The 21,034-nt window shown below is 32.7% G+C and overlaps 2 protein-coding genes across 3 annotated transcripts; both read right to left on the bottom strand.

Annotated features, from left to right (window-relative positions):
- Positions 1 to 266: 266 nt before the first annotated feature.
- Positions 267 to 2,623, bottom strand: LOC118056378 (receptor-like serine/threonine-protein kinase At4g25390). The gene has a single exon (XM_035068563.2). It carries the CDS (start codon positions 2,434 to 2,436, stop codon positions 382 to 384), a length of 2,055 nt encoding a protein of 684 aa, XP_034924454.1. The 5' UTR covers positions 2,437 to 2,623; the 3' UTR covers positions 267 to 381.
- A 6,197-nt stretch (positions 2,624 to 8,820) lies between these two features.
- On the bottom strand, positions 8,821 to 15,980 carry LOC118056377 (probable protein phosphatase 2C 75). 2 transcript variants are annotated; one of them, XM_035068561.2, is made up of 4 exons: positions 15,410 to 15,979; positions 14,952 to 15,305; positions 13,863 to 13,968; positions 8,821 to 9,335 (listed from the first exon to the last, which is right to left on the bottom strand). In XM_035068561.2, exons 1-4 carry the CDS (start codon positions 15,803 to 15,805, stop codon positions 9,013 to 9,015), a joined length of 1,179 nt encoding a protein of 392 aa, XP_034924452.1. In that variant the 5' UTR covers positions 15,806 to 15,979; the 3' UTR covers positions 8,821 to 9,012. The 2 variants fall into 2 exon arrangements, with proteins under 2 accessions (XP_034924452.1, XP_034924453.1); XM_035068562.2 differs by lacking the exon at positions 8,821 to 9,335 and adding an exon at positions 10,372 to 13,418 and having other exon boundaries at positions 15,410 to 15,980.
- Between the last annotated feature and the right edge of the window lie 5,054 nt (positions 15,981 to 21,034).

The raw sequence follows: 21,034 nt of genomic DNA, 5'->3' as shown, positions 1-21,034 counted from the left end.
ACTGGTGCTAAATTCACCAAAAAAGATAAGTAAGTTGCTTATACGAATCCGAAGAACCTGGTGAAAGTTACTAAGAAAGCCTTGTTAGAGAAAACATGGCCCGTATTCAAAAAGCCTAATCAAGTACTAATGGCATTTCTGAAACTCATCGTTGAAGAAAAAATTAAGTGGGGTCCTTATCTTGCTGTTGCAAATCTATAATGACTAGAGAACATTATGATACTAGCAATGGATTGGTAGGCCATACCAGCATACACAGGAGCAAGTAAAACAAAGTTCAATTCATTTCATTTAAAGATGACATTTTGCTTTACACCTATAATGGTATCATCTATAAGCAATATACTGCTGCTCGTGGAGATCAATTTTGGACATTAAAGCTTACCGAACCTTCTTATGTGGTTTGGGCTTGAAAGGGACCCGTGTGGGAGGTGAAGGAGAAAATTCAGTTGGTAATTGAGGCGGCTGTGACTCTCCAGTGAGCATCCCCACAACCTCCTTCATTGAGGGACGTTGAGCAGGAGACTTTTGCAAACAAATAAGAGCAACAGTGATGCATAATGTAGCTTGGTCCCGATCCAAAGACTCTACAGACTTATCAACCAAATCAAGAAGTTTTCCAGCACGGGCAAGATTACGAGCCCAATGCATTAGATTCGCACGCTGAAATTCAGACATTGGTGAGGTAGTAACCTGGAGTGGACGCCTCCCAGCAATAAGAACTAACAATAAAACTCCAAAGCTATACACATCAGACTTCTCTGATAAATTCCCCCCACCACCATACTCAGGGGCAACATAACAAACAGTTCCTCTCATGCTTGGTGTACTACTGATTCCACTACTCTTTGGTATCTCTCCGCTCAAAGAATCATGGCTATTCCGGTTACCTCTAAATAGCTCACCGCTAAACCATTCAATACTGCCCCTGCTACCTCTACTCTTACTCCTCTTCTTCTTTCTCTCACCGTACATTTCCACATCTCTTGGCCACCAATCTTCTGTTTCATTATTGCCATCACTAGTCATCCCCATTTCTCTCCTCTTCTTTTTCTTCTTCTTGTTCTTTTTTTCTAACTCTTCACAATACTCCTCCTTCCACCATTCCCTCGGCAGCCTTCTCTTCTCCTTCTTCGAAACCTTCTCATCGTTATCATCATCTAATGAAACCCACCAATCCAATCTCTTTCGATTCTTCTTCTTATCTATTTTCCCAACAGGCTGACTATTTGATGACGATGAAGCTCCAATCCAGCCACTATTTGGTCTCTCCTTCTTTATCTCCGTTCCAATCCATTCCATCACATAATCCTTCACTCCCCTGTTCTCCGCGGTCGCGCCATCATTTTCTTGCTTCCACCACCAATCCTTTCGAGACACACTCTTTGTCCCTTTCCCACTCCCTTTCTCCCCATTAACCAATTCTTTCCCACCCTCAATACTACCCCCATCCAAATTCCCCTCCGGAAAAACCCCCACACCACCAGCCTCCGGAGAAGCACTCACAGCCTCCAAAGTCTCTGGTGAAGTCATACAAACCGGCGACTGATCCACCCCAAAATGAAACTCATCAAACCCAGTAGTCACACTCTCAGTATCCTCCACAACAGATCCATAATCTTCACCCCCGTTATTACTCTCTAATTCAGCCCTTTTCAACTCCAACCCACCATTTATTTTATCACTCTCTTCCCCCTTAACCTCACACTGCTTCTGATCATTCTGATTACTCTGATCTATCTTCAACCAAGCTAATCCAAAATCAGCAACCTTTGCATCAAAACACTGATCAAGTAAGATATTACTAGGCTTAATATCTCCATGAATAACAGGTGGGTCCAAACCATGAAGATACTCAATCCCTTTAGCAATATCAACAGCAATGCTAAATCTTTTATTCCAATCAACCAACTCAACGCATTTCCTATGAAGTAAAGCATCCTGCAAGTTCCCATTTTGCATAAGATCATACACTAACAACAAACTACGATGCTTCCTATCATAGGAAAAACCAATAGCTGCAACAATATAAGAAGAATCAAGCTTTGAAGCAAAAAGCAACTCGTTTTGGAACTCTCTTTCCCCTTGGAGAGACCCCAAGTCCATAACTTTAACAGCAACGTGGAAGTCATTAGGAAGAGTTCCATGATAAACTGAGCCAAACCCACCTTGGCCTAAGCGAAGAGAAGGGGAGAAGTTATTCGTGGCGCGGCGGAGAGTGGTGTAGGAGAATCGGTGCGGGGGTTTGGAGAAGTCGGTAGGGACAGTGCGTTTACGAGTGATTTTGCGAAAGCAGATGACGAAGAGGACGAGGACAGAGAAGGCGGCTGCGGTGGCTGCGGCGAGGGGAGCTATGAGGCGGGAAGGGTGGTGGTGGGGGGGGAGGAGAGGGGGAGGTTGGGGTGGGAGTAAAGGAGGGATTGGGCGCGATGGCATGGTGGTGGCGGTGGTGGTTAGAAAACGACTAGAAAGAAGGATTTGGTAATGGAAAAGAGGAAAGGTTTTGTCAATCGAAGGTGATGTGGACTTCTTTTCTTTTTTTCCATTTCTTTTTTGTCTTTTGTTTTCTGTTTGTTTTTTCTGTTTCCTTAGATTTTCTCTACTTTTTATCTTCTTTGTTCACTTTGGAGTTTGGATGCTCAAACACTCTACTTTAGAGAGGGAGTTCAAATTTTACTGTAAGAAAATTGGGTCGAGGCTGTCCAAACTCCAAACCTTAAAAAAAAAAACTAGGTTTTGCTACATGGTGATACATGAATTATTTATTTCACTTGTATTAGTATTTAATGCGTGTTAATTTTAAGGAAAATTTGTTTTTAATCAATAAAAATAAATGTATCATGTTGATATAAAAAATATGTTTTTAATCTCATTAAAAAAAAAATTAATCCCGGCTGTATCGAATAAGAAAAAATATTTGATGTGTGGTTCTAGCTGTATACATATGGAAATGGATAATTTTGTTCATCATAATAGTATATGAAAGCGCAATAAAACTCGGATGGACCCGTATATCAACTTGACACTGAATTGATTAAACAAGTTGATTCGGTGCTTAAATCTATCTAAATTTAAAAAAAAAAAATAGTCTGGTTAAAAATCTTGGTTCACTTGATTCGATCAACATGAATAAAACTTGATAAAAATAATCATTGATTTTTTAAAAAAATCAAAATATTAAACTTGTAATTCATGTCTTTTTCAATATTGAATTTTAAAATTTTGGTATACAAGGTTGATTTTAACAAGATATTATTATTATGGAAAGTAAGTTTTTTTTTAGTCAATAAGATTTAAATCTCATGTGAAACTATATATATCATATGAGACTACAAGAAGTTTAGTAAACTTCTATAAATTTTTTAATTTTAACATAAATGATTGTTTTTATCAAATAAAAATATAGATTTAATTTCTATTAAAATCCAAACCTAAAGTTTAAACGATGGCTTCACGTGAAACATAAAGGAAACTAATGTCAAATTTTGTATAGTTTTGTCTACAAACGAAAGGCATACATAATATAATGCAATGAATATTTTCTTGAGTGTTTGCACCGTGTTTTTTTTTTAAATTTTAATTTTTTTATTTAAAATTTATTTTTATGTTTTAAAATCTAGATTGATTAAGTAGGTAACTTGTCAATCTCGATACCCAACAACTAAGGATTGAAAATAAAAGAAAAGGACTTGTGATTTAAGCAAGAAGCAAGACTGAGTCCTATCTAGTGTGATTATGTCAAAGTTAGTTCTAGTGCAATCCATCGTAACATGCATCAACCTATGCAAAAGTCGTCTGACTGAGGCATGATTTAAGCAATTAACAAGTCAATCAATAACAAGAATATTGTAGTACTTGAGATCTTGACCCAGCGGTTGAAGGAATTTGTTTCCTTTTTCTGTATTCTGAGTTCAAACCTCATCGTGCACGCCTGTCACTCTCGCAGTGCTTTACATGCTTACTGGATTTGTAGGATGTTCAGTGATCCGTGAGATTAATTGTGGTGCGTGCAAGTTGGCCCGGACACCTACATAAATCAAAAAAAAAATAACAAGAATATTGTAACCATCATCTCTCACCAAGCTGAACGGGGAGAATAATGATAGGATATATGATGCTCTTGCGTTTACAAAAACTTTAAGAATTGTTTGATTTTCATTGTTTTTTCATCTTAAGTTATAATAAAAACATGAATTTTAAAAAACAAAACTACAATTTATAGTTTTTATTCAAACCTGCTGTTTTTTCTTTTCAAGCCCAACTACAAAAACCATCGCAATACCGATCACCAAGGGAGGATGAAATCTAACAAATCAGAGGTAATTTTGGAGCAAAAAGCCAGGTTTAGGTCATCCATTTGATAAATTAAAGGGCATGAAAGTGGAGCAGGTAGGCTTCTCTCACACGGCACTGCCCCACACTAAAGTAGGATACCAAGAAACAAACCCTATTTGTTTCTTCTGCTAGGTTTGACATTTTCTTTTCTCGCTTACAGCATCTTTTGTCCCCTGATAGAGACGATCTTAAGTTAGAACTCAGCAAGAAAAAGCATGGGCAGGAGCCTCCTAATTAAGAGCTAGTTTTTAAATGAATTCTTTCTTTTTTTTAATAGTTGAGATTGAACAACTTACATGTCTCTTGATTAAGTCTTTTATGACCTTAAGATTTATAATACTTGAACTGGTAATTTCTGGGAAGTAAATTTAGAGTCTAACTAATTAAACTATACCTCTAAAAAATTAATTAATCTAATTTTATTATAAAATAAAATCATGAAACCACTGTTTAATATTTTATTGGAGTTATTGTTTTTCACTCCAGGTATCTAAGCTGGCTCACAACTCTGTTTAAAATATTGGAACCCGACTTTCTCATCTTGAAATCTTTAACTATTAAATTTTTTATTATTATTGCTTCAATCTATATGATTTTTCCAAAGGTAGACAATATTATTTTTCTCCACGATCTATAGGGTTAGGTCATGCCTCTGATCTTCAATAAATATATATATTGATAAATGTCAACATTAATATTTAAGGGTCAGATTCTTAAAGGCAGGCAGTATAATATTGAAGTTGAACATTATTTTAAATTCGTTTAATTCAGGTGATTACAGTATAAAAATGGCCTGCAAATTTGAAGAGGAAAAGATGGATACTGAATTGTGTTGACTAATTTTGAGTTTGCTTTTTCAAAATTGAAGTTATTCTTCTTTTTTTTTAACCCGGGGTGTCCGGGCCAGTTTACGCGCACCACGACTAATCTCTGGGCTTACTGAACATCCTGCAAGCCCAATAGGCAGGTAAGGCACCGCGGGGGTGATAGACTGGTACTCTTGAAGATCGAACTCGGAATAGTCACAAGGCAAGCCTTGCAGTTGACCACTGAGCTAGACCCTCAAGTGTAAAAATTGAAGTTATTCTTACTTTACATGAAGAAGAAGGAAAAAAAAAAAAAAACACTGAACCTGAAAAAGAATTGGCCAATTGCAATGATACCAGGAAAAAGGAGGGCAGCCATGGGTCATAATCCATTTTGGAATCAGAGAAAAAGTGATAGAGAATAAATTTCAATTCAAAGAAAAGCAAATGACTCTTAAATTAATAGTAGCCATTGATTTAAATTGTTTCGAGAGATTGGAGACTACAAGAAAAAGACTACACGTATGTTTGAATATTTTATTAATTATTTTCTGAGTTTATCTTTGAAGAAACAAATAAACAAAAGGAGAAGATTAAAAATAATATCTATAGCTCTTTAAAAATGATAAAAATATCTCTATTTAATTATTTTTTTCTCCTATATATCTCTATTTTCTTTAAAATTATCTAAAAAAATAATTAATAAAATGTTACTTCTCCAAGCACAAGCAAGTCTACCCATGGAAAGATAAAAAAGAAAAGAAGGAAAAATAGCTATACTTTTATCCTTGTAAATTCAAAACAAATTCACTTTGGTCCTATAGCTTAAACTTTCTTAATGTCACCCTATACTTTCCAAAAGTTTGAATGTTACCCCAGCTATTTACCAGCTAATATATAAAATCTAGTAATGATCCCAATTTTTGTTTTTTTTTATATATATATATTTTATTTTATAATCTCTTAGGATTTTGATTATTTTCATCTGTATGAGAATTCAAAAAGAATAACATGTAAAAAAAAAAAAGCAAGAAAAGGGGATGAAAGCACGATTCCCTTAAAACTTACGGATGATATTGAACTTTTTTGGAAATAATAGGAGTAAAATTGAAAAATCGTAAACAATAAGTATAGAATGGAACATTAGTAAATCTATAGTGGCAATTATATACTTAACCCAAAAAAGAAAAAGGACAAAAAGAAGAGGTTGACGAATCAATCGAATTAAAGTTGTAAATCACGTGGAGACCGGTGGGATTGTACGTTGCAAAATACTCTGCTCAGTGCTCACGTGCTAAACCGCCTTGTGTTCCTTCTCCCCGTGGGCAACTCCAAAAGAAAAACAATTTTGATTCTTCACATCATTGAGGAGCTGTTAGGAATTCTATTTGAAATGAAGTTTCATGAAAATTTAAGATTTTTTTTTTAATTAATATTTTTAAATTGTTTTAATTTACTAATTTATTGATATTAAAAATAATTTTAAAAATTAAAAAAAATATTATTTTGATATATTTCTAAAAAAAAAACACTTTGAAAATAAATTATTCAAATTTTCAAACACCTTCTTATTAAAAAATAAATAGTCATAACATTTAAAATAATTTCACTATTCATAATTAAATCATCTAAAAAACTTCACTTACTTAAAATATATATATATATATATATATATATATATATATATATATAAAAGAGTCTCAATATAGGTTCAATATTATAGTTGTTAAACTGGATCTAACCTGATTAGTTGTTCCAATAAATATATGACCTAAAACTTAATATGGTTTTATTGTTTTATTAGAGATATTTAAAGTATTTTTATCCCGTCAAGCATGACTTAGTCAACATCAATAATTTTTTTAAAACAAAATAATTAAACGATACAGTAGTTGATGCTCTAGTTAGCCCCTCAACCGACAACAATGTTTATAGAGATATTTAAAAGTTTAGTAATAGTTATTTTTTAAGTGTATTTCATTTAAAAATATATTAAAATAATTTTTTTTTATTTTTAAAAATTATTTTTGATATTACATATTAAAAAAATATGAAAATATTAAAAAAAAAATTTAAAGTGAAGAAAAAAAAATAAAAAAAAATAATTTTTTTTAAAATATTTTTAAAATAAAAAAATAAATAGATTTAAAAGGTGAAATCAGTAAAGTTGCTTCCATATAAACATAAAATAAGGACTACAATGTGTTTCTACAAAATGCAACCATTCATTTTGTAGCTATTGAGTCCCTTAACCTCACACATTTTAGTCAGTCAGATGAAAAAAGTATCATCATCGTCATACCTAAAAGAACACATTGCTTTAGTCAAGCTGCAGAACCAGCATTTTCCTGCTCACGTGATCTTCAAAGCCAGGAATTTAATTAGTTTCTTCAGTAAAGCAAAAATCTGGTCCATCGTACAGCTGTAGTTCACAGGAGAGAAAGAAAAGTAGTATACAGAGTTCCCAACTCTGAAAGTGTACAGACAAATGGTATAATAAATTCTACTTTAGATGTACACACACCCATGAGCTTGGAATTTGTTTTATTTGTGGTCAAAGAGGATTTCCAGAATTTCTTAGACAACGAGCTGTTAGGTCGGGCCATGAGTTTTATTTCTGTAATAAGTAGGTGGACTTAGTTGCTGATTTAAAAAAATATATATTGATAGAGTAATATAATTAATTATTTTTTAAATATGAAATAGCAGATTTCCAGCTTATCATTTTATAAAAATAACATTTAATAAATGTGGTGTTTTAAAAACACGGCTACTTAACATGTTTTTCTTAGAAAGCGTGGCATGTCTGAATTTAATCACAGATGTCCTCCTTTTCTCTCAGGTCAACAATGTGTCCTGTTTATTTTTTATATTTTTAAAATATTTTTAAAAAAATTAAATTAATATTTTTTTCATAATTTTAAATCATTTTAATACTCTAATATCAAAATTAATTTTTTAAAATATAATAAAAAAAATATTTTCAAAAACAATAATTATACGACTAACTGTTAAAGTCCCACTTTCCATTGAATGGCGTTAGTTGGAAGGAGCACCAACAAAATAAATAAAAGATGAAGGACTCTAGCCTCCAAAAGGACATGTAAATCTCAAGAAATGGTAGTTATGCAGGTGGAAATGGCAACAGCAAAAATGGGTGTCATGTGTGAGTTCATACCAGGAGAGAAGAAGACAGCCTTGAGGCCCCCGCAGAAGAACAGAATCAAAAGATGTTGAGCTTCACAGAGAAAGCTGGATGGAAAATGCCAGAGCTTTGTCAAGAATTTAATTGTCGAGGTTAACAATTAATTAATGTTGCGATTAGAAACAGCTACATTAATTAATTATCAAAATTCAAAAGCACAACAAGTAAAAGTGTGCTGCGGTGTTAATTCACTTTTATTTTTTTGCCTAATTTGTTGGTGCAGCTGCGAGCTGTCACGTACCTCAGCTCATCTTGGCTAGGTACCAACTAGGAATTAATAAAGATAGTTTGCGAGCTACGAATTAGCTGGCCAGCTTGAGTAAAACTGATGCAACCAAAACTGGAACAACACTGCTAAAACGATGATGGATCCCCTCCTAGGGCCATCCTGACAAACTGAATCATAAGAGTAAAGGCCTCAGAGCACCCTGCTTCATTAGGCGCTCTCAGTGGATGAACACAGCAGCAAAATAATGTCTTAAGCAGCGGTTGATCTCATTCCACGAAGAAACCTTACCATAACAAAGATAGCAGAGTCTATCTAATGCTTTGCTTTTATATAAAGATGTTATTCTACAATAAAAAAAACCCTATCTGTGCATGTTGTTGATTTCTAGGAGATGCACCGAGTTCAGTTCAAGATTTAATGACCCCCCTACCTGAACCTCAGCTACTTTTGAGATCAACAACAATAACACTGATGTTATCGCAGCTTCTCCGTCCTAAAGCAAGGCGAGTAAGAAGTGCAGCGGCCAACATGCTTCGAGATGGATATAGAGCTCCAGCTCCTTCATCTTTGATCTGAGGGCCAGCATTGACAGGACGATTTTCTTCTCGGAGGCACTGCCGAGCTACCTTACAAGCCAAGTCACCAGACAAAACATCCCATAAGCCATCACTTGCAAGGAGCAAGCAGTCATCTTCTGATTCTCTTTTTGTAAAAGTAATCTCAGGCTCTGGTATCACAAATGGCTTTAAATACTCGTCCCCTGGCGGGAAAAAAAATCACAAAAGAAAAACAACTGAGCAAGTATTTTAAGCACTCTTGTTTTAGAAAGCTAAGTAATTGTTCATCTGTCCGACACTGGGTAGAAATATAATACCATCACAACCAGATCAAGTTGCAAACTAACCAATAAGGATCAAGGAAAACCATGGCCAGGCAATTAACACAAATAGCAAACATGCATTTTCCACAGAAAGCATAGCATATCAAAACTCTAGATAAAAATTATAATGCTATTAAACAAGTTAAAAAAACTAAGCAAAAGCATTATACAAACAGTCAGGTGATGGAACATAAATGCTTCGTAGATATTTGAACACAAAAGTTTAGCATGCTGCTACTGGAAAGCAACAAACACATCACTTTGTAACAAATTTCCAACAAAGGACTGGAAAAAGATTTTCCTTTTCTTTCCTGGCCAAAAAAAACAGGTTTTATTTCAGTTGAATATTGAGAAAAATAAATGAGTGCAATGCTGAATGTTAAGCGTAGCATGTAATCATGTCAAGTTGTCATCTGCTTTGCCAAACAGATGAGAAGATTTATTTTCCATCTATAGCTTCCCTAAACAGAAATCTTATTATGTTTTCACTAATGAAGTCAGATGTGCTATTGTAGGTGCACGTGCATTCGCAACCAAAAGCGTGTTTTGGTTGACGTCAAGATCTAATCTCAATCTTGCCATGTGGAAGCCATGCAGGCATCGGTTATGATTTTTGGCAAGCCATGTTTTCTTGCCCGAGATGCATTATGGAGAATTCCAGAACCTTTAGAAGGGTGACAACCAAAATAATACCCAACTTTATCGTAAAGGTTAGAACACACATTCTAATGTTTAAGAACCAACAATCAAAATCAGATCCTTCTTTGTGCCATCAATGCCCATGGGAAAACTTCTTACTGTAAATTTGTGGAAATCATAGCAGGACAATCAAAGTCAAACTACCAACTTCTTTGTAACTGTGCATCTCGTCGGACGTTAGCACTCAACTTGGCAGCACCATGGTTTGTCCTGATTGATACAGAAACAGCCAAATTCGTAATGAAAACTTACACACAACCCGTTTTCATGTTGAATGTCTCATAATTAGAGGTTTGAGTACGCAAGAGGGATTATCATTGAAACTTTAACGTGTATTGTAGAAGTAACAGATTGCCAACTGTGAGAACAACATATATAGCATGTCATTAAGTAGCAATATCCATCATCATTAGGTCAGCAGCAGTTGCTAAATCACACGTAATACGGAACATGATAAAGGATGCAGTGGAGCCACGCATAGCGACAGAATCTAACATCAACAAGGAAAAAGTAAATGAACTGAATGAATTATAGCATAGTATCTAACAGGGAAAGGTAAAGGAAATACAAATATCCAATGCAATACACAAGCATTCAGATGACAAGTAACCAGGATATATATTATCTAGATTTTTGAGCTGCTTTATGTATGCTGACATTTGCAAATTGAAGAACATAGAAACAGTAGTACATTCTTCTACTTGCGGTCTTTTGCCTTATAGGTATTGTGGCATTTGTTTACATACCATAGATATGACAGCCAAGGGTTGGTCTCTCAACAGCATGTAAAATACAACAAACTACAATGAACTTAGATTCAGTATGGTACTCTAGTTAGTGTTATGTAAAAATTATGGAACTAATTTCAGAATCACTACAGAGATGAGGCACCAAACAGAAAAACATCACACAAATATATGTATAATCACCTAACTCTCATTGTTTCTCGCTCATTCCTAGATTAGGAAATGAAACAGAAAGACAACCCACATATGCTGTGGTAATCCTTCTTATCCTAATTACTCATATAAACCCTATGATTTCTCTATTACATTTTCCAACTTTTAGTTGAGTATTCAGCTCATAAGAGAACTTTTTTTACCAGGTATGTATCAGACAATCTTTATGGTCATTTAACCAACTCTTAAATCAATTTAAAGTTGAGATGCCATTTTCTTTCTATTGCTTCCATAATAGCCAAACAATAATGAGTATTAATTTGGATTTCGCTAGACTCACCACATAATCCTCAGTCTTAACTGGTGCCTTTAGCTTGCTACTTTTTCCTCACATTCATGAATATACATAGTTACTCAGGTTGTTCGGTATCTTTCTTCATGCCTAATATGGACAACGAACTTAAATTCACCCCATTAACAAAAAACCAAACCAAGTTTTACACTGATCACCAGACTAAATATATTCATATACAAATTCGGTTTTATGTTTATCGTCCAACTTTTTACTAAATATAAATATCTGTTTCCAAACTCCTTGTCATTTCTTGGGTTAAGACAACAAGGAATTCCATTTTAGCATTATATCCCCCAGCCTATAGCTTGCCAGTCACTTCTTTTCTTATTTTGGATGCCTTGTACCTTCCATTATCCATCCTTTCCAAGAGCATGAGGAAATACAATCTTCCGAACAACATGCTATGACTGCCACCAAAAATCTTATGACCAGCATGCTATGACTACCAACACCCCAACAAAAATAAAGAAAAGGAAAAGAACATTAAAGTGTAATTGCCAGATGTAGTGTGACCTCAAATAATCATACTTCCCAAACTTTCCCAGATCCCTAATTGCTCTTCATTGACATCCTTGAATACAGCAAACTGCATCTGATGCATAAAGATATGCCAACCATAATGAATCATAGACCAAAACACGAATAACATGGAGAGGCATGTAGAATGAATCAAGAAGGAAAAAGACCGAAATCATAATGGTCCACCTTCAGTTCCTCCTTCAACACTACTACTACGAACCATGGAAGGAAAAAGATCAAAGTTTCCCTCTGTTCCTTCTTACCTCCCCTTCTATAGAAAAGGCTCACCAGTGAGAGTGGAGCTATAGAATCGCACATTATTGGCATGCGTGACCCATCAGATGCACTGCCTAACACAGTAGATAACAAAATTATTTGCTAATATGAACCAATAATTTTGGTGCATCCATCAGCACCCTTAAGTTTTCTCATATGCTTCGACGAAGCACCTCGACTATTGATTGCAGGTTAAGTGAGCACTAGCTTATGCTACCTAACTATACTAAAGCAAAGCCCTCTTCCTAGTCATTTTACATTTCCTTCTCTCTCTATAAAAAAGATAAATTTTATCAAAGAGAAAGCAGAATAGCCTAGCATTTATAGTGGCTTATTGGTATCCATTTCAGTTGAGAGAAGGGAATCATAAAATTATATCCCATTCAGTTTCCCGTTCTAGACCTTGCAACATTATTACATACTTAAGTTAAACCTCAGATTGGCAACCAATCCATATCTGAAAGGAATATGCCAAATTTGCTAGATCATTGCCACTTCAAATATAATTGATCAATCGTAAATATATTTTCTTTTGTAAATATAATTCTTTTATTCAGGCAGCATAATCATGTCCATTCTTTTACTCTTGTGGATGAACCAATATTTTGCACCATGGGACGTTTATAGATTTTTTTCCCTTTCAGATTGTTACACACCACTATCTGTCTATTGGTACTCAAGCCTCCAATATGGAACAAGTGCACGGCCATTCATGGATATTAATTTATTGTAGATGTCCAACAACAACTATTGAAAGAATGAAAGTCCCCTGTGCTTCCTTTGTTAATTATATGAATGAACCTATCCAGAAATCAATTTAAGAAAAAAAACAAGAACTCAACAAACTTTTGCTTGTTTTTTCAAAACAAATGTTTTTGACACAATAAGAGCCAATGGATGAATTAACTTCATAGTTTCACTCTCTTATGGGTAATTAACCCATTCAGCTAAAAAAAGGAAAAAGAAACCTAGAGCCCACAAACATTGATATAAGAAGCATAGACTAACCATTTTGCCAAATGAATTCAGCAAAAATTCATAGGCTGGCAAATATAATAATGTAAACATACAGAATATAAGGTCAGCAAATTTAAAAAAACTACGAATTCCAAAACCTCCACAGAGATGCAATCATGTTTCTTTCTTTTCTACTCTTCAGGGTATCAAACCCTCCAATGGTTAAAGCAGAACATTGCGTACTTATACCTGAGCAAACTTATAAATGGAAAACTAGTCAACATTAGAGCACTAAAAAACATTCATTTGCTCAGAGAAATGCACCGAGTTTTCAAAATGCATAAGTTAGAAATTGAACTTTATTTGATTGGTGAAATTGAAAAAAAAAATATTAATACAAGGCTATTTAACATCATAAAGGGAGACATATTCCACATCGATGCACATCCAACTCTGCAAACAATAGGACTAGGAGTAGTTTTGTGTAAAAATGAAAACTAATCTACTAATGTGACAGATGTTTTTTCTGCATTCATTTTCATGAGATAAAATTAACATTTGTCCCAATAACGAGTTTTTTATACGAGTGTGTGGAAATAATAAAAACAATTCAGCTCTTGAGGTTTATACATTCCATGAGGATGACATGTCGTGACTCTGGAAAACAAGGATAATGATACAGTTAAACCTAGAATAAATTACCTATTGCTCGAGACATAGCGAGAATGCCTTCAACTCGAGCTCCATCCAGGTAGATCACTCGACCTCCAGCAGCTTCAATTCTTGCGAGTTCATCTTGCCTATCCGGCTGCAACAAATGTTGAGAAAAAAAAAATTATTCATTAATCAAATTAAAGAGTACCAAAAAGATAAAAGAGAGAGCAAGTCAAATTAAACCAAAGGGGGGAGAGAGAGAGAGATTTAAAATGTTTTTACATCTCAGGAAGTAACACGAATTTTTTCCATCTATTGGAAAAATGGATAACATGTGCAAACAAACTAGGCAGTGGAATTATTGATGGAATGAAATTCCTTCTCATTTTTTGTTTAATATGATTTAATTTTCCGATAACAAGATTATAATTAACAAAAAATAGAATATCTTATTTTTAAGTGGAATAACTAAATAGGGGTGGATAGCAAATAAATTCTACTTCAGATAAAATTAAGATATAAATCCCATATGAAATTAGATTGGAGTCTTATTTTCATTTCATTGACAATCTTGTTCTTACCAAACAGGGGCTAAACCCTGCATTAAAAAACAGAAGAAGAGGTAAAAGCACTCAGGAACAGTATGTTGCAAACGTCGAGTTGCCTTGCCAAGCATTGGAATTCTGTCTCATACTTGCATGTAGGTCCAAACAATACAAAATTACAAACCATGATATTGCTAAAATCATGCAAACAGTTCTAAAGTTCTAGTCAAAAGGATTCTTTTAACAAAAATGGAACATCATAACTAGTTCCTTCATGCTCGCCAAATGTCAACTGCACGACTTTTCCACAAGCAAATATAGACACCTGGTCTAGAGACCATCATCCAAGAAATGTCCCTACTCCCCACCCTGCGCAACAAGATGCCACCTGGTATCTACAATAGGTAAACATTTGACAAGTTGGCGAATCCATGTGTTTCGTATCATCAGAAACACGCAATCCCCATTTGCAATGAAGACAAATTTCCAACAGTCAACAGTCACCATGTGATCATGACCAGTAATGGACGGCCTGGATTAGTTCATACATACATTGAGATTTCCGTGATGTTTTCCGACTGAAAAAACTAACCTTATGATCAACACTAAGGGGAATGGCCCTTCCACCTCGTGAAAGCACGGCGCGTGAGTCACCGCAATTAGCAACAATTATATGCTCCGGGGTTAGCACAGCCACCACCGCTGTGGAGCCACCAAGTATCATCTGGGTAGGGTGGCACTCACATTGGAAACCCTCACTCCCACATGCGCACGTGCTCATTGCTACCTCGTCCATTCTCTCGTAGCTTCTCTTCATCACTCCCCTCCACATTTCCTCCCATTCCGCCCCAAATTCCCCAATCTCACCACTCCCGCACGTTGATTCCACGCGTTCCAATTCTTCCTCTATTAACACGTGCATCTTTTCCCTGCATAACGCTGCCACCTGCGAAAAAAGAAAAAATAATGAAAACAATTTAAAAATAGATACTGTTAAGTGACGAGATTACCCTTCCCAGAATAGAATTGAATAGCGTTTTCAGTAATTACGTGATAACCGCCATGACCGTCATAAACACCAAACAAATGCAACGGCCTTCGGCGGTTAATCCCCGGCAGGCAAAAGCTAGTACGAACAGAAATCGCATCTTCCATCTCACGTGACCTCCCTGACACTGACATGCTCCCAAACACCGGCTCCACCGTCTGAATTTCACTCACAGTCTCAACAACCCGCTTTCCCTCAGCGGTTGAACTCGAGCTCCCATCCCCCGTCGCCTGGCTCTTCTCTTTTGAACCTTTTGTGTAAGTCGGCTGAGGAGAACCACGAGTGGTTGAGATAGCGGCGAGACGCCTCATCTCGATTCTCCTTCTTCGGCGCTCCCTGCATTTCGCCGCCGAATCGTCTTCATTTTCGTTGGACATTCTTCGGCAAACTTCTGTCATTGCATTCCGTTACGGTTAACAGTCATCTCCGTTTGACATTGACAAGCAGAGAGAGAAAGAAAGTGAGAGACAGAGAGATTTAACGGAGATTTTATTTTTCTAATTAGAAGAAAGAAAAGGCAAAACGTGTAGTGTTTTCTGTTTTTCTGGTGTAAGCAAAAGCATGAAAGGCTAGCCAGCTCGAAATTGCCTCTTCTTATTAGCAGTCGTTCTACACACGTGTCCACCCAGACGCTCCATCTTTCTGATTCTTTCCCTTTTTTTCACAAGCGCCGTATGGATAGTATAATTTCTTTGTGAAACCATTTGACCGTTCAAAATACCCCGCAATTCATCATAAATATCACGTAATAAGTTAATTTATCACTCCTATTTTTAAAAAAATAAGTTGTCCAAGTCTAATTTATGAAAAATAATTTTTAATTTCTAAAATCGAAATATGATTCAAATTTTTATCAATATAATTAAAAAAATTTGAAGCACAAAACACTATTCGCGCATTTTTTTTTCATCCAAGTCTTTTTTATTGGTTTTTTTTCATTCAATTTTTTTTAATTGTATGATTTTGCTTTCCATTTAACAAATCTCGAACTTTTATTTTTTATTAGATCCTTTTACTCTTCATTTTATAAATGTAATATAATATTTGAAATCTTAAACATGCCAGATAATACAAGATAAAAATAATATTAAAAAAAAATACAATAGAGTAAAAAGATACAATCTATTATGGGTTATAATAATTACTGTAATATCTTTTTCAATTTTTTATAACTTAGACTTTTTTTATTCTTAATTAATTCTTTAACATTAAATCAACTTAAGATTAAATTTGATATTTTATTTTGGTTGGTTTTATAAAATTCTCACAATATTAATAAGTTTTGATACATAATTAATACTTAATTTTAAAAGTTAAAATTTAGATTTATTGATTCAAATTAATTAAAACTTTTGGACTCAATTTTAATCTGAAACAAATATTAAATTTTTTTAATAAATAACATATTTATCTTATTTTCCTAACTTAATCTTTGTTATAATTATTATATTTATTATCATTTATTAATAATAATAATTTATTATTTATTTTAGCAAAGAAACGTATAAACTTTTCAATTTGAATAATAAAAAAAAATGATGGTAAAAGAAGTTTACCAACACCAATTTTTGCGTTGAGAAAGCATAGGACAGATAATCAAACTAGTGTTCTTACAAAATATTTTAGAAATCAACGTTTTTTTAAGAATGCAAGTAGCATAAGTTCACATCTGTAAGATTTTTTTTTTTAAAAAAAAAAAAAAAAAAACAGTTTTTATTTAATGTTTTTTTTTTTTGCATGAAAAATGTTTATTTTAAATGAAAATTAATATGTAGTCAAACATATTGGTTATATTTTCTCTAAAAAATACATTGATATTATTAAATAATGAAGATATTTCAATAATCATACATGACACAATTCATGCCCTTTCAATTCTCTTTCTCGCAACTCGTTTACTGTTGATAAAGATGGAGTTTATGAAATCTGAGTGTGAAGTCAAAATGTAGCTTAGTCTGGTTGTCTATGATTTTTATTTTATTTTTTACTTTTTTTTTAATCTCATCATTTAATATTAACCGAAAATTAATTTTTATAATTTATTTTATTTTATTTTAATTAAATTATTATAGTCTCATAATCCGAAAAATATTAGTATTTAATGGGTTAATTCAAGTTAACTTGTGTAACTTTTTATATGTTTTTTTAATTGAATTTTTTCTAATTCTGTCATTTAATATTAAATTGATTGATAATTAAGTTTCATTATCTGTTTTGATTTATTTTCTTTAGGATATTGTGGTCTGTTGATTAAGATTACGAGTTTTGATATTTTAACCCTAAAAAAATCAAAATTATTTTTTTATTTTTTTCTAAGAGGTTATCTCGGTCTCATATCCTTCTAACATTAAATTTGTTTTTTATTGGGTTGTTCATGTCTTATGCACCCTAATTGCAGGTTTGACAAATTCATTTAGTTGACTTAATTTTTAAAAACTTTTTTTAACTGATTTTTTTTTTTAATTTTATCATTAAATATTGTGTTTGATTGAAAATTAGAATTCGTAATTTATTTTAATTTAATTTTTATAAGGTTATCTCACCCCCATGAACTGAAAATAATGCTTAACGGGTTAAACTACATTGACTTGACTCATTTTTTTGTGTTGTTTTTTTGATTAAAATTTTTTATGAATTTCAACGTTCAATATTGGGTCCGATAAAATTGATTGAAAATTAAGTTTCATAATTTATTATCTCACTCTCATAACCAGAGTCGTGGATTTAACAAGTTAAATATTCGGGTTAAATCAAGTTATTTTTTATATTTTCTTTTTAAGAAATTATCCTGGTTTCATTACTCGAGTCATGAGTTTAGTGGATCGACTTAGTCATTTTTTATGTTTTTTTTTTTAGTCTTGTCCTTCAATATCGAACTGATTGGAAATTAAGCCTTGTAATTTGTTTTTAATTTTTTTTTATGGTGTTATCTTGTTATTATGACCTGAGTTGCAGGTTTAATATGTTAACTCAAATCATTTTTTTATGTTCCTTTTATATTGATTTTTTTTTATTTTATAATTCAATATTAGGTTGATTGAAAGTTAAATTTTATAATTTGTTTTCCATATAATTATCATAATATCATAACCTAGGTAATGCATTTGACATATTAACCCTAGATGATCCAAAATAATCAAATATGTTGTTATCTTAATATTAAAAAAAATTATCTAGAATTATTTTTTATCAAACTATATTTTATAAGTTGTTTGATTTGCTTTTCAATTTATAAAGTCAACCAATCATAACAAGTCAATCCTCATACAATTAAAAAAAAAATCATAAAAAAAAAATAGCAATATCTAATCATTCCTTTTATATTATAGAAAAAATGACGAAACTCGTGGTATAATACGGTAAATAATCTAGTTACAAACTAAAAAGATTGGGATCATATCTCATAAACAATATCTCAAACTTGAAAACCAATCAAATATCCCATAAACAATTTCTCAAACTAGAAAACCAATCACACGTGTTTACATTCATTTCGAGTAGTTGTGATTTAAGTGCATGGTAATGTTATCAAAAGAAAAAAAGAGCATGATGATGCATCGATTAGTAAAAATAAAAAAGTAAGTGATTTTATTTTTAGTCACAAGAATTCTTAATACGCCGTGATTGTCTTGGTTTTGTCTTTTTTATAGTATGGTTTTTTTTTTTTTTTTAATGTTTTAAAAATATTTTAAAAAAAATTTAAATTTTTTTATTAATTTTAAATTAATATATTTTTAATTTTTTTAAATCATTTTAATATACTAATATAAAAATTAATTTTTAAAAAAATAAAAAATATATTATTAATATATATTTTAATACAAAAAATTATTTAAAACACAATTACAACTATCTTTCGAACAAGCTCTTATCCTGCTATACACGGCGAGTGTTTGAAAAAATATTAGGGTAGCAGGCAGAACGACACGTGTCGACGAATCTGACAAATGGAGCCTCCGGATCTTAACATCTAACAAGTGGACGAATAACAGGTTTCCAAGTTTGGATGAAAGTACTAGGATGGCCCACAAAAGGTAACTCTCTTTTCCAACGTTTCTTTGTCTTATCTATCCGGGAATTACGAAGCCGTAACACACGTGTCAAGCTCTGTACTTACCACCACTTCGAAAGCGACGTGCCTGGCCCATTGATGACACGTAGAAAGTATTTCATTACTGTTCCAGGAAAAAAAATAAAGAAAAAACAAGATAAAAAGAGCTGAAATAAAATTATATTTAATAATAACGTATCAAATAATCATATTGTTTTTATATTCTGTTTAATTATGATATATGAAACAGAATAAAATATAAAAAGATTTATTCTAACTTTAACATGTATTGTTGTTAAACTTATTTGTTTTAACACAAATAATTTGATTTTTTTTCACTTTATTTTATATTAAAAATTTAAATTAATAATATTATAATAATCATAAAACTAAAACCAACTTGATAGGTTGAATCGAGGTCTAAATTTGTCTGAGATTAAAAAATAAATAAATAAAAAAATGGACTCAAACTAACTCAATAAAAAACCTAGATAAAACATAGATAGGTTAAAATCCGTTGACTTTTTAAAAATAATTTTCTTTTTAATCAACCAAGTTAACCCTCTCAACTTGTGATCCAAACATTGTCTCAGGTTAACTTTCAAGTTGAATTTTAAAACTAAAATAATAATTATTTTTATTCATACGATGACTCAAATCAATCCAAGTTGACCCTCTCAATTTGTGATTAGGCCTTGCTCTGGTTGACTCATGAGTCAAGTTTTGAAATACAATAATAATAATATTTTATCTTTACATTGACCCTTTTAATCTGTGATTCGGGTCTTGCCCCAAGTTGAGCCTTAAGTTAAGTTTTAAAATTATGATAATAACTATTTTTATTTTATGTAGCTTCAGGTTGACCCTCCTAACACGTGACCCGAGCCTTATCCTAGATCGACACTTGTGTTGAGATTTTAAACTATGATAATAACTTTTTTTTTTATATTGACATCGGTAAGCTGCCAACCCCACTCATGACTTAGATCTTATCTTGGATTGACTCTCAAATTAGAATTTAAAATTATGATAATAATCACTTTTATTTTTACACTGATTTGGATCAACTTGACCCGTGACCCGGGTCTTAATTAGTGACCTAAACTTTGCCGCGATCGACCTCTGAGTTGGATTTTAAAATTATGATAATAACTATTTTTATCTTTACATATCTTTGCTATATAATTTTAAAATTAAAAGTTGTTTATGATGATATTTTAATAACAATAATAATGATAATAATATATATTATCTTTAAAAATATATTTACTCTATATTTTTTATATATACATTTATATCTCTCTCTGTATCTCATTAATTAAAAATATTTTTATTTTTATTGTCTTTATTTGTTCTGATCTAGAAGAGTAACTAGACGTAGAGATGTGTTGTCCGAGAAAGAAACATTAGCGTCACAGTAGTCTTTGTCCTTGGGTGGTCGTCATGGACTTGGTCATAAACCGTGGAAAACCTTTCAATCCATGGCTGGCACTATTCATATAGAAGAATCCAATCATGCATTGAATCCAACCAACTGCTGAATCCAATGCAAATGTTCCAGCAGGATTAGGATTAA

The sequence above is a fragment of the Populus alba genome, chromosome 15 (genome assembly GCF_005239225.2).
Source record: "Populus alba chromosome 15, ASM523922v2, whole genome shotgun sequence".
Taxonomy (NCBI): Eukaryota; Viridiplantae; Streptophyta; class Magnoliopsida; order Malpighiales; family Salicaceae; genus Populus; species Populus alba.
The sequence above is the reverse complement of the archived record's forward strand: the minus strand, read 5'-3'. Positions and strand labels throughout refer to the sequence as shown.